General features: G+C 41.7%; 1 protein-coding gene across 2 annotated transcripts in view; it reads left to right on the top strand.

The window, feature by feature from the left end:
* Positions 1-15,066, top strand: part of alk (ALK receptor tyrosine kinase) — a 396,857-nt gene that overhangs the window by 354,655 nt on the left and 27,136 nt on the right. For both annotated transcript variants that reach the window (XM_039787011.1, XM_039787012.1), the window contains exons 12-16: positions 4,110-4,275; positions 5,827-5,974; positions 9,745-9,855; positions 11,466-11,607; positions 12,745-12,912. In XM_039787011.1, the coding sequence (XP_039642945.1) occupies positions 4,110-4,275; positions 5,827-5,974; positions 9,745-9,855; positions 11,466-11,607; positions 12,745-12,912 (735 nt within the window). The remainder of the gene's footprint in view (positions 1-4,109; positions 4,276-5,826; positions 5,975-9,744; positions 9,856-11,465; positions 11,608-12,744; positions 12,913-15,066) is intronic.

Raw genomic sequence — 15,066 nt, 5'->3', positions numbered from 1 at the left:
TGCTGCCAGTATTGCAATCCAATCAGAGACATTTTGTCTGCACTGTGAGTCCTTTCTTTCTCTCTCTCAATTCCTCATTGATGACAGTGTACAGCGTTGCCCCTTTCTTTGATTGAGGCCAGTGTTTGTTATGATGATGGCATACCACTGGTGGCAAAGTTCACAGATAAGGAAATTCATATAATAGTCAGGCAAAGTCTCCCCGAGGATGTGTGTGTGTGTGTGTGTGTGTGTGTGTGTGTGTGTGTGTGTGTGTGTGTGTGTGTGTGTGTGTGTGTGTGTGTGTGTGTGTGTGTGTGTGTGTGTGTGTGTGTGTGTGTGTGTTGTAGGTCAGAGGGGATGACGAGTGTGCACACCACATATTAGAGAAGTCCTTCATCTGTGAGGGCCCATCTTGTTTTTGTTTGTTCTGCTGAGTGCCTATCACAGAATGGCTCATTACGACAGGTGTGGGTGTGTGCGTGTGTGTGTGTGTGTGTGTGTGGCCATGTGTGCATAAGAGCCCACTCATATTGATGGACCAACAAGATCGATCCGCTGGGTTGAAGTGTCCAACCGCACCCTGGGGAGACGGGAGAGAGAAATTGAACAGAATATTTGGCTATCTTCGACACCAGCGGCACTATTGTCAAAAAGTCAAGCTCACTTTACATAACAAGGTTCTTAATCCATGCCAAGAACTCACTTCTCCATATAAGAAAAACAAAATGAAGATACAGCATTCAGACTCTATATCTTACCTTTAGTTCTTTCTCTTCAGCATGTCCCACCTTAACTGATTGCCACCTCAGAGTAACCTATTAACCACAGTAAGATTTACATCTAAAGCACCGTTTGGCTTTGGAGGCTTTTCTGTTCCAGTGATGGATTTATTCCCAGTCTTAACTCTTTTTACCTTGTTGGTGTTGAAAATACTTACTTGAGGAATCAATTTACTCCTGCTGGATGGGAGCCAGACAGAACTCCAGTCACTCCACAATAGGGCTATTGGAAGAATTCCCAAAGTCGAATATAGTAAAATACTATTCGAATGCTGAAATTACTATTTGAATGTGATTTTTTTATATACATATATATAGGTTGGCTAACGTCAGCTAATCTCCCTCTTATCATGTCATGTCTGATGAACAATAAGTTACGGGAGTGAGAAACACAAGGCATTGTGAGCTAACGTTGCGTACTGAGTACGGGGGGTGACAGGCTGGAAATCGGAAGAAGGATGGGAAATGGTTTTAACACGACTTGAAAATCGACATCCACTGAGCCACAATGCTTATGTTATCATTAGTTAGCTCGTTCTGGTTTCCTAAGTGCGTCACGAGTTATAGGGCGTTTTCACACATGAAAGTCCGAACCAAGGTCCGGACCAAGGTTCATGTTTTTGTTACATTGTATACATTTGAGTTTTTTCAACTGACTGCTGCTCTCCCCTTTTACTTTCTTTTTGGAGCATTTATTCAGAGACAAACTGAAACCTACACTGTACATTTACTACCACTTAACAAATAAACTGCTGATGTATTCTCTGCTCTGATAGCCGACAGCTGTCTTCTTTGAGCGCATTCACCGTCACTCTCTCTCTCTCACTAAGCACCGAGCTGTTCCTTAAGGGAGCTTCCCGGTCTCGTAACACAAAAGGGAGCCTGCCAGAGCTTCTTGTATTTGGTCCGAAAGTCCGAACCATCCAAAAATGCTTTCACACTACAAACGAACCGGACCATGGTTCACTTTGGTCCGGACCGAGACCACCTCTTTTTATCGGAAAATTTGGTCTTTTGATCCGGACCGTGGTCCGGGGGAGGTTTCACACCTGTAATTTTGGTTCGGATCAAACTAAAAAGTCTGAAAGTCCGGACCAAACGAGGTATGTGTGAAAACGCCCATAGGAGATTATCTGGTAGCTTCATGGAGACAGCTAAAGTTAATGTTAGCTGCCCTACAGCTGTCAGAGTTAGCTTTGTCTTCATATATTACCTTCTAATAGCTGTCTTCTCAGTAATGTGACAATCTGCAAGAAACAGGTTGCTTTTAAATCACTAAAATAGTAGTGGCAACGCAGTTTGGCTAAGTTATCAATGCCGTTAGCATCGTGGCTAACAATATTGTTAGTTAGTTTATGACAAATTATTTCGGCTGTGCTTTCTAACATGCTGTCATTGTGCTAACCGAGCACCGTTAGCCTTTACAACAGAGCCGCTTCATTACACTTGTTAGATAATGTTTCATTACAGAGTTCTCTGTTGATTTGTGTTTTGTCGCTGTGTGCGTGGTGGAAAACAATGTAAACAGAGAGCGGCGTGCCAGAAATGCAATGCGCCATGACTTAGGTCCCCTTCAAGGCCAGGCTGATGTTGGAAGTCCCTCTAGTGGACAGAACGTGTAACAACAACCACATGCTTATAGTGGCATTGACAATCCATAAGCCTGAGTAGTGTAGTACATATTTATAACAGGCTGCATATGAGCATTAAATAATCGAATATTGAAAAAAAATAACTGAAATTAAATGGTATTATAGAGGAAGACTGACAGCTCTACTCCACAACAGTGTTTATTTTTATTTATTTTTTACAGTAGAAGTGCATTCGCTACAACCAGACTGAACTCCAAATTGTTCCCTTACCTTAGTGGTGTTTTAAAGTGTTTTTGAAAATATTGGCCTGCTTGAAATTGTCTCTGCTGGTAACACTTTACCAAACTCAGAAGAGATGTTTTTGAAGAGACAGAGCATTGCTCAGTATGAAGCACTGATGTCGGATCACTTACCGGGTGCCCTTGGAACCCAACCAATCGTGAGGATCAGACTGACAAATTGGATGCTCGACATTGCAGTCCATCCAGGTTTCAGCAGTAATGTTGGTCATCATTTGAACTGGCAGCAACAGAAACAGCCACTCTAGATGAATGCTTTTTCCTAGCAAAATTATTACATCCCAAAAGCTCATTACTTCTTTTCCTGTGAAAGCACAATTTCTCTCCATAACTGAAATGTAGATAATTAATAAGAAAATTGTGTATATTCTCATTTTGTTGTTCATACGTACACACAGGCACACACGCATGCTAAATAAATACCAGCTTCCTCCAGTTATTTTGTCAGAGAGAGTGGATTTTGGCGAGAGAGCCTTACGTGGCCTAATACTGGGATCTCACTTGCTGGGCTTCAACTCTTAATAGGCACTACACAGCAGGCGACTTAAACATCAAAAGGTGTTGTGGTGAGAGCATCATAAGTTTAAGTTGCTCTCCTGAGACTAGTCTCATGCCATCTCTTGTCCTTCCTGTGTACCATTTCATCAGTTTACTACTGCATCTGTCCTAACAACAACAACATAATTAAAAAGCCCATTCTGCAAGTATCTAATCACAAACCGTGTTACAATCACATTGAGCAGCAACTCAGAGGCTATGAAAGCCATTATGTGAGTTGTTCTGTTGTAGGAATGACTTTGACTTTAGCTGGTGTCAGATTTGCAGCCCAGCTCTTAAATTAATAAGTAGTCTCAGAGTCTTCATAGCCGAGCAGAGAGAGAGAGAGAGAGAGAGAGAGAGAGAGAGAGAGGTGCTTCACTGCCTGGTGTCTTCCCTGCTGCTCTGTGTTCACAAGCCTTAAATCAGGATTTAGTACTGCAGCGTTAAGTCCTTCCACGTCCATCTGACAAGACTAATCTTGTGCTAATTACAGTGAAAGAACTCCAATTAGCACCCACACATGGGATTACACAGAAAATGAGGAGAAATGTTTGTCACCTGTGATCCTGTCGCTACGTCCCCTGCTGCAGTTGTGAATATGATAATAGTAGCAGCTAATACGAGTAGCTCCCAGTTCGGGTTAGGGTTAGGGTTAACCATAACCATTGTTATAATTTTCTTCATATGTGTATATTTAAGTTATATTGATGTGAAAGTAGAGTGGTTTGGAATGTTGAAGTGGAATTAATGTTGGACAAATAGAACTGTAATTGAGTCTGTGTTGCACACTGAATTTCAGCTTCTCTGTCATCTTTAAGTCTGTCATCTTTGCATGTGTGACCGAATACAGAATGTGTGCTTCTACGGCTGTGTGCTACATGAAACGCTAAATGTTCTTTTTTTATCTTCATGTGCAGCCAAAAAATGGATTTTTCATACCTGTGGGGCTGTGGGCCCTGAAGGCCCGACTCCCACTCAGTGCCTCAACTCCTACTGGAACAGCAACGTCAACGTGACCGTAGGCACCCGAGGGCCCTTAAAAGGCATTCAGATGTGGAAGGTCCCAGAAACTGGCACCTACAGGTAGGGCTGTTGCCAGAGTAAAAAGCCTCAGAGCACACAACAAACAGACGTTACCATTATTTGTACAACACCCACTCTGTAACAGTTGTATGTCTTTCTTAAGGGTCTCAATGAATTAGGTACATACACTTGGCCTCATGAGCACTCAACATACAAACACTACAATAGACACTTAACCTCTGTTAGGAATCCACACTATGGAACTCACATTTTTCACAACAATGCAGACTCTTCCTCACGCCCACCTCCACTCCTCTGTGCATCAGCAGCATATCAGTCTTCCACAAGCAAACAGAGAAATATCACTATCAGATTCTTGCAGGATGGAGCAGAGGCTGGAGTAATGGCAGCTAAATAGCATGAATAACTCCACACCTTTGGACTCCAAAATCCAAAAACCACCCACCTCCACATCTGTTATTGGTCTTTTAGGCTTCGAAATACCTCAATAATCAGCCTTAGCACCCTGACCTCAAACTGTGTACGGCTCTGGGATTAATGCTGTAATATCCACTACCTTGTACAGAGATCAATATGCCTCCTGTGGGCCTTCATGACAACATAAGGCGTTTTATGAGGTGTTTAACTTGGATTTGACTTGGATGGTTCATACAAAAAAAAGTATCTGAAAGCTTCTAGCCTCCCACATCAACACAAAAGCAAACAGACAGACACACACATACACACACACACACACACACACACACACACACACACACACACACACACACACACACACACTTCTAAGCTCAGCCCTGCCAAAACTCTTGAGTCTTAAAATACCCAACTAACAACAGCGTGGACAGCTCTGTCTTAACACATGTCCCAGAGTTTTAGAAAAACACCTTCTGTCTCCGCACAAGCTCCAGAATAGTGGTCTGGATGCTGCCTGGTTTAGCTGGCGGAGCCTGGTAAATGAAGCTGACAGACGGTCACAGAGATGAATATGCGCTCTGCATCTCCCAAAAGTCATTAGGCAAACAGCTGAGGTAGCTACTGAGCACCGGGCATCGTTCACTTTCTCCCCGCAAAGCTCGACCACCGGGGAAGAGAAATATGGAAGCGCCACCAAAAACCAATCAAGTTCTGTGTATTTTATCCTGGCAAGAACACTGGAGCATTTGAAATGAGTGTCTTCTGCTAAGAAGGTGTGTGTATTTGTATGTCTGTCTCTGTTTGTTTGTGTGCCCATGCACTCTGTAGTCTGCGCTTGGTTTTCTGTATGTGCTAATTCAAACAGTTTCTATTAAAACCCCCCAGGGTGAATGTGTGTTTCAGTGTTTCCAAATTAATTTTAGTTATTTAATGTTGTGAACTCATGAAATCGCTGGTGGAATACATAGTGCTGTTCATGAGCCTCAGGTTATTTCTAACACCTACTGTACAGCTTAGGATAGCCCATTGCCCATAAAAACCTCTCAACCAGATGGAACAACAAAATCAACCATCCTTTCGTTTCCTGTATCATTAGGATAATTATCCTGCTAATGAGTTGTTTTATTTGTGTGTAGTGTGTGGTTCTGTGTGTCATTTGTTTCTGTTACACCGCAGGATCACAGCCTACGGTGCAGCTGGCGGCCGAAGCGTGTTGGCCATGAGCAGGTCCCATGGTGTCTACATCACAGGAGACTTCCTGCTGAGGAAGGGCGAGCCGCTCTTCATCCTGGTGGGACAGCAAGGAGAGGACGCATGCCCCAATGTAAGTCTATTATTCTGTACATAGATGTTAAGTAACCTACCCATCACTACCTGATCCGTACCGGAAACCCATTTTGTTCAGGTCCTATCCCCTGACTAATAGGCTATACTGACCCTAACCATTCAAGGTTAATGCCTAATCTCAACCATCTTTGCACATGCATAGAACAAATCAGGCTTTAGTACGGATCCGGCAGTGACATGGACTACTAAAAGTGCATCTTAGATACTTTGCCCTGTGCGCTTTTACCATGTTGTTTCATGCAGTCTATATAATTGTGGACAACCCGGTAAAGAAATATGCCTACTTTATCACCAAGGTTGAAATTAAAATAAAAAAGGAAAACGAAATGGTTGTCACATTGAGAATGGCTTCTTACGCTCACCCTACTGTCCACTCATATTTATCGACATGAATCCCAATAAGTCTGACTGTATGAAAATAATTAAGTTTATGCAAGAGCATATCAGTTTTTGTGAAAAGCCAAATGGTGCGCCGCTTTAAATGTTGCTGCCGCAAGGAAATGTGTAATGGCATTATCTCCTTTACTTTGGTACAGGATGCTAAAGGAGGTCTTAAAGGAAGCATTGAGGCACCTTTCTTAGCATTTAGAGAATTCAACCAGCTCTCATCATGGCTGCCACTTAGATATTTCCGGTATATTTCACTAGGAACCTTCACAAGGAAAAAAGACTTTTCGACCGCAGACATGGTCTCCATCTATGTAGATAGATACAGAATTGTATTCCATCGAATTAATGTAAAACTTGGGGGTGCCATCATGAAACCAAAAAGAAAAAAATTCTGTTTTCATTCAGAGCAGATTTGTATGCTAGTGATGTCCAAATGAAACTTTATAAACCATTTGCTGTATTTGTTGACCAAACTAGATGGCACTCTTGGTTTAAAGAAAAAGTCTCAAGGAATGGAAATTCAGTGTGCTTTCAAGCCTTTGTAGGACAGAGAACACCATCTATTGGGCTCAGAAAATAAAGAAAATGCTTCATGAAGCTTCATTTGAACATCATTATTGTATGCTGTAGCAGACCAAAAAAAGCCATTTAGTTTCAGTTGGACTTTAATAGGATAACTTTGACATTCTAAAATTCAAAGAACAGAGAATCTGCTAATCCTCCTCATGGACCCTGACCTCGCTTTGGATACCCTTGTTCTAAATCGTAAAATGTTATGGCCACCCACAACTGTTTAAATCTGTGAACGAAGCTCGCAGCGATCTTCCTGTTGTCTTTCTTGAGCTTACTCAACATTACATTTTTCCAGGGGTGGCTGTCATCCATTATTCTCTGGAGTTTCTTCACTGGCTGCAGCGCAGCATGCTTCCCCTCACAGTTCACAACACTGAGACTAAAACCCTCACAATCCCTCTAGTCACCAATGAAACCATCCATCATCAGCTATTTAAACGTTTGAAAACTAAGGCCTGTCCCGTCACTGAAAATATAGTGAAAATGGGTTATAATGCCAAAGTTTGGCACTTATCATTGCTGCTTATGTATGTTTTTTTAGAGGAAATTACCAACAAATTCTGAAATTGTTAGACAAAACACTAAAATTCATTTATTTTGTGAAATTCATACAAGGTTGTATAGGTATTTGTATGTCCTTAGAATAGTACATTGCCAATGGGGGAATCAGTCTCTCTCTTTATAGATATATTGATGTACACATTAACACATTTATGTATCAATGTCATAAAATGCTACTTTTTACGATAAGAAATTGAGTCCATATTAATATCAGCCATGTGTTATGCAAAGACAGCTACAATATGTTCACACTGAAGTATCTTCTGCATAATATATTAGTCTTATTAATGTTCTGCTTAATTAAGTAACTGGTAATAGCACTTATCTTAAAAAGGCAAGTGCTACAGAGAGAGCATAAAACAAGGAACACTGACACCATAGAAGTAAAAGTGCAGAAGAGAAAAGAAAAATCTGGTTAAAAATGAAAAGCCTTCACATGAAATCTAAATGTTTACATGACACTAATAGTTTTAAGGACTGAGTTCTAATATGGTGCAGATTTAGCAGCGCTTATTGTATTACAGTGGTTATAGCAGGACATGTGTTTTGTGGCTTTGTTTTCAAGAGGCAGAATGTGTAGCTTAGCAGGCAGGGGTCCTCCTCACCACTATCTCCAGTTATTAGTTTTTAACACAGTGTGTCTTGAAGTGCTCAGTGCAGACAGCAGAGAGGGACTGGGCTGTTCCAATGCGAGTCTGAAGTCGTTTAAGGTTCCTCTTATTTTCCCTCCAGTTCTTTTACGAGAGACAGCGACTTTCTCCAAAGGGTCATTCTGAAAGTGATTTGTGCTGTAGAACAGTGTTTTCTCACACCTAGCCTCCCCTCTGGTGAGGGATATGATACACCCTTATCCACCCCCTTATCCTGACAAATACTTGCTCTTTCCGTGCGTGTCTTTCTCCTTCTAACGTGTACACACAGGTTCTCAAGCACACACACACACACACACACACCTACCTTTGTGTCGTTACTTCTCTCTCAGACACAAACTCAACATAAAGTGAGAAGCTGCAATAACAGAACAGGCTGAGGGGGAGAAAGAGTGAGGCAGACTCTTTCAGAACATTTGAATGCACTACCTTTTCCCCCCTCTATCTGTCAATCACAGTCACTAAAGTCCCGCCTCCACCTCTCTCCCAGCCTCTCACAGCTTCGGTTCTTACAGACAAGGGAGTCAAGGGAGAGATGAGCGACTGTGAGTGTGTGTTTCAGCGTTTGAGTGAGATTCAGACAGAGTGAGGGGAGAAAACTCATGCCCTCTCTCGCTCAGAGTAGGACTGGCTCCGGGCAGTTCAGCATGATAGCGCACACGAGGCAGACACATCAATTTACAAAACCTCAGCTGAGGCAGAGCCCCTGCATCTAACATCACTTGCCAACAAAACGTCTAGTTCCATTTTTATAAAGGCAGTATTTCTGGGACAATGACAAGCTGACTGCCAGACTGTTACTATTGGTCAACAAGGTTAATCAAGTTACAGTAAAAGATATTGACAGTAAACAAGGTTTATCAAGTTAAAACATATTGACAGTATAATCATTTTTGACTGTTTCAACATACAGTTAAGATGACAAAGATGACTTTTGTTATTGGTATGCAGTTAAAATCCCATCAATTGACCTGGTAACATGAACTTGAATATATTATCAAGTATAGTAATCAAGATAGGCCGGTGTGACAAACCTGAACCTCTATCATTGCGAGTGTTTCCAGTGGTGGGGGAGTTATTGGATATAACATTCATTTCTTGTCAATTTTGTAAACAATCGGGCTCTATTTACACATCTGCAACATAATTAACTATACAGTATATACAGTATATTGAATTAGTTTTTGTCAAACCCATCAGCCTCATTTACTCCAATTAGGTTTCAAATAGCATAGAAATCAACTCCAGAGATGTCTTATTCAGCCAGTAACATTAATCCATCACTATGAACAGGAAGCTGTTCTATAATAGTCAGACAGATTTACAGTCATATAAACAGGAAATCAGTAAATACTCCAATCTAACTGGAATTGTCTTATAAAGGGAACATTGGTCCTTGCCTCTCAGTTCCTGTGTGCATCTGGATATTTCTGTGTGGTATTTGCTCACCATTTTAATGCTAAAGCTTTAGACTCACAGCAGCTGGGGGTTTGGCAACTGCTCAGCCTTCTCATACAGTGATATCCATAAAAGCAATTCTTTGGTGAACTGACATCTCTCTCCTTCCCTGCAGTCCAACTTCAAGCTAAACAGGATCTGCCTGGAACAGAGCAGCGCGATGGTGAACAAAACCCAAGTGAAAGGGGGCGGAGGAGGAGGTGGCGGGGCTACTTATGTGTTCAAGGTAAGAAGGTGCTAAGGGAATGACACACTCAGGGACAGGGAGATATTTTTATGTTTAATATTTTGAAACTGCACGTAGTTTGTAAAGATTTTGTATGATATGATGAAAATATGTGTCTCATATATAAAATCAACCCAGTCTATCTGTTGCTACAAGTACAATACATATAACAATGCAGGTTTTGGGGATATCAACATGTTCAGTACCACTATATCATTCAAGCTATTCATTTCACCGAGAGTTATTTTGTGTCTCTACTCTCTTCATCGCCAAACAGATAAGTAGGGCTGGTTAATATAGCGATATTATATCGATATTGTGATATGAGACTAGATATCGTCTTAGATTTTGGATATCGTAAAATCGTAATATATTAAGTGTGGTCTTAAAGGCTGCATTAGAGTAAAGTGATGTAATTTTCTGAACTCAACAGACGGTTCTAGCTGTTCCATTATTTGCCTTTACACACGTTGTCATTAAATTGACATTTCTGACGATTATTTATCAAAAATCTCATTGTGTAAATAATATTTTGTTAAAGCACCAATTGTCTATCCTACAATATCGTCGCAATATCGACATCGAGGTATTTGGTCAAAAATATTGTGATATTTGATTTTCTCCATATTGCCCAGCCCTACAGATAAGCTGACTAACATGCCAATCTTCCATAACCCAAAGTATTCTTTGAAGTAATAGTTTCATATTTTGGGAAATACATGCTTTGCTTTCTTGCAGAGAGTTAGATGAGAAGATTAATACCACTTTTACTTCTGTCCAATAAATACGAAACTACAACAAGCTTAGCTTAGCTTATTGTTGATTCTACACTTAGGTTTCTGTAGAATAATCAAACATATAACATGTTAACCAGGTTTGGAGTTCAATGTAATTAGCATTATTTATGTTAATGAGAGAAAAGTTTTTTCCAAACGCCCCATATTCTCTAGTGAATGACAGCATGGCTGAACTTCACCACCAAATCACAAGGTGTGCAGTAAAATATTGCACCAGTGGCCAGGTTAGCTCAGTGAGTAGAGCGGGCGCACATATGTGGAGGTTTGCTCCTAGACGCAGCGGCCACAAGTTCGGCTCCAACCCGCGGCCCTTTGCTGCATGTCGTTCCCCCTCTCTCCCCTTTCATGTCTTTATCTGTCCTGTGAAAATAAAGGCCTTAAATGCCCAAAAAAATAATCTTACAAAAAAAAAATATTTCATCAGCGATACCTGTTAATGAGAGCGTGCGTACTAGGAACTCTATTTTATTTATTTATCCACATCGCTAACGTTAGTTATTTTAGAGACCCCCACAAAAACTAATTCTAACTCAAACCCTGATGTTTTAGAGCTTTAGAGCTGCTGGTAGGCAGATTTTGATACCTTTAGACAGATCCAGGCTAGCCGTTTCCCTCAATTTCCAGTCTTTATGCTAAACTAAGCTAAACAACTGATGGCTCCAGGGACATAATTACCATACACACATTAGATGGTATTAACCTTCTCATCGAACTCTCAGAAAGAAAGCAAATAAGCGTTTTTCCCCAAATCCTGAATTACTCCTTTGAAGAGCAGGTACCACATAAATCTAACCATAAACAATAATTACCCAGGTGGACAAAAATGTGTATTTCCCCCTCATCATCGCTGCTGGGGGAGGTGGTCGGGGCTACAGCAGCCTATCAGAGACCCAGCTGGAGCAGATGGACTATGACCCCAGCCAACCGGGACGCAACGGGAAGTCAAACGCTGCAGGTAAACACAGCTTTCAAATGTGTGTTGGTACCATTTGAATGCGTGTGCAGCTGATTGTGTGTTGTACATGTGTAGGGAAAATCAATATACTGAATGTATAGTTTGTAGCAGTTGTGTGAGTGTTAGTGAGAGAGCTTGGTCCAGGGAGAGACCGTGTAGTTAGTGTGCATAAGATGAGCAGATGACTAATACCCCATTACAGAACTGTAGTGTACTGTATATGGCTTATCTTTCCCCATGTTATGATGACAATGGCACCGTTTATTGTGTTCCCCTCTGCATGCACACAAACTAATAAGCTGAGTTTACTGATAGCCTGAAGTGGAAGTGCTGATTTGCATGTCTACCTGTACTTGTAAATACATCCATTTATCCTGGAGGTGTTTATTTCTGTGTTAATGCATACATTTCTTAGACGTTCCATCTTAGCGTGCCAGTGTTGGTGTTTTGGTGAAAACAAAATACAGCGGGACCCTAATCATGATTATTAATATGGAGCACAGAACTACATGCTCTATTCTACCAGTGTAATGTTACATCCATGCACACTGTACATTGCATTATCTATGTGCTCAGTGTTGACTAACAGCCAAGAAAACATAAGATATTGATTTTTGCATTTTCACAAAGCCCAAGGTTTACTTTTGAGGAAACTTAGTGAATGAAAAATGAAATATTCAGAATGCCTGGGGTGTATTGTTGCCAGTGTGGTGAGATTGTGTATGTATTTTTCGTCATTTGTTTGTATCTCTCAGGGGTCAGAGAAGGAGGGAAATGAAAGAGGAAAATTAAATTGGCTACTGTTGGGGAATATTTGAGGGATTAGTTTTAACTTTATTAGCTATAACTTTTATCTTGTGTTACCGTGTGTGTGTGTGTGTGTGTGTGTGTGTGTGTGTGTGTGTGTGTGTGTGTGTGTGTGTGTGTGTGTGTGTGTGTGTGAATGTGTGTGAATGTGTGTGTGTCTGCCTATAGACATGCTGCATTTCTGCAGTTTAGCATTTTCCCCACTCCATTTATTTAACCCATTTAAGAGCTTACTGCCTCTCTCTCTCTTTCTGTCACACACTCTGATTCACTACACAGCATATACAGTAACTCCACATCATATCAAAGATGTGTTGTGTTTTGTGACAGGTGGAGGCGGAGGTTGGAATGACAGTCTTCCTGTCAGTCAGGGTGGCAGACCGCTGGTGCTCGGAGGCCAGGGAGGGCAAGCCTGTCATAAGTTCTGGCAGACCCGCGGCGGCTTCGGGGGCGGCGGGGGTGGCTGTATATCCGGGGGTGCCGGCGGAGGCTACAGAGGTAAGTCCAAAAGATTGGCAACATTTTTCTGGAACATCCATAAAAAACTGAAATAAATACAGAGTTTAAGGCCAATTTATGCTTCTGTGTTAAATTGACACTATGGGTACCTACGTGGGTACCTGCGTAGGTACGTGGAGTAGGGATGCAGCGATTAAGCGATTTCACTATTAACCGTGCTTTAAAACGTCACGGTTAATTAATCATAAAGGCTCCACTACACCGAGTGTTAACTGACTGCAAGTTATGTGTAGCAGTGTGTGCAGTTCTTATTTAACCTCCTTGACAACATAAACGTTCGTGTTTGCGCTCACACATGAAATCAGACGCTGGTCCGGTATACATATACGTTAGGCCGGCAATACATCAACCGAGGGAAGGTCTCATCACCACGCCCCTTTCTGGGGGAAAACAATCCCACGTTCCCCCTAGACGACAACAGCGTAAAGGACTGTGGAAATGTAAATCACTCCAAACTTTTACTTTAAACTAATCGATCGACTAATAGATCGTGATAGATGGGCTTTGTCTCCAGGCTATAGACCAGACCGGCATTGCCGAGACTCCCTATGAGAGGGCAGAATCGCGCTGACATTAGAGATGTGTATAAAACAAACAGTTTAACAAGATATAAATTCACACACATTTGTCAAAATTATGATCCAAACACAAGTCAAAGTGCATTGACTTCTATGGGATCGTCTGTTTTATCCCCCGAAGGGGGGCGCGGTCTTGAGTTTTAGCGAAGCACCCGTATGTCCCTGCCCAAAGTATTGACTTATTGTCTTAGTGACAGTGGCTCTCCGTGGTGGGATAACTTGTTAATGTTATATAAAGTTAGCAAACACCAGGAAAACACAGAGCAGAGCCAGCCCCTGACCTCACAACAGCTGCACCTGCAATTCAACCCAAGTTGCTAAGCTTGCTAGCGACATTATTGTTTCTTAAGGTGCTATGCAGTTTTGGCCATTTCTTCGCTGTTTTCTCACTTTTTGCTTGCAGGTTTCTCTATAGAGCTCCCCCTACAGCTTCTGAATAGATATTTGGTAGCTCCTATGTTTACTTGTGTCTGACTCCTTGCTAGGTCAGTCTGCCGTTTTCTTCTTTCTCTGTTCCTCCGACAATGCATGCCTAACTTTCTGCTTCTTTTTTGCCGGCTCATCCATGACGATAGTGTGAAAAACTCCATCGCTACCTTGTTAGCGGTTCCTGAATGGGCTTATGTGTGCAGTGCATGGATGTATTAAGAGAACATCGCCGTGAAGCAATTCGTTACATCGTGAGACCTGATACTTCCTGGCGCTGAGGCCGGCAGCTTGCCGGCCGAAAGTTGCAAGGGTGGTTTTTCGCTCACAGGCGCTAGGGGGAAGCGAGACAACCACCATTCAACTCGAAAAAAGTCATATAACCATTCCAGTGACACCAAAGCTGTTCAGTTAAGGTAGATTAAGCTAAAAAAAACTGCATAGTTCCCCTTTAACATTGTTAAATGTTTGTTAGCTTGTTATTGTTACCAGTTAGCTTACGTTAGCCAGTTTAATGTTAACAGTAACGTTACAGTTAACAGCCGATGTTTGCATCTAAATCTAAAGTGTTCATGTAATTTCATACATTAGCAGTAAAATTAATTAATGCATAATAATCGTGAAACTGTGATTATTTTTCAGTCTATAATCGTACCAACAAAATTTCTAATCATTGCATCCCTAACGTGGAGATCCAGACCCTACGCCGTTGCCTGACGTGCACCTCTCACAAAATGTAACTACACGTCACAGCGACACACACCGCAACAACTGCGATTTGTCTGCTTGGCTGTGTCTTGGTAGCATTGCATTTCCCCCTACTCATTTCCTGGTTCTCCTTCTCCATAAGCAACATGAATTTAAGAAGAGGGTTAACTTTTCCTGCTAAAGATTTCCCACCGTGGTCAGAAAACACAGGGGGGACACTTTGTTTCTCCCACTATGACTACTTGCTCTGAAGCTAATCACCGTCACTCTCTTACTCGCTCTACCACACACTCTCCACGCACGCACACACACACACACACACACACATGCTGGACCTGATATTTTCTTAGAGATCAACGCACAAAGTATAAACTTTAGGCCACTTACGTAGGCTATGGCGAAAGCTCTGCATGGAGCCTCC

This window comes from Perca fluviatilis, chromosome 20, assembly GCF_010015445.1.
Source record: "Perca fluviatilis chromosome 20, GENO_Pfluv_1.0, whole genome shotgun sequence".
NCBI lineage: Eukaryota > Metazoa > Chordata > Actinopteri > Perciformes > Percidae > Perca > Perca fluviatilis.
The sequence above is the reverse complement of the archived record's forward strand: the minus strand, read 5'-3'. Positions and strand labels throughout refer to the sequence as shown.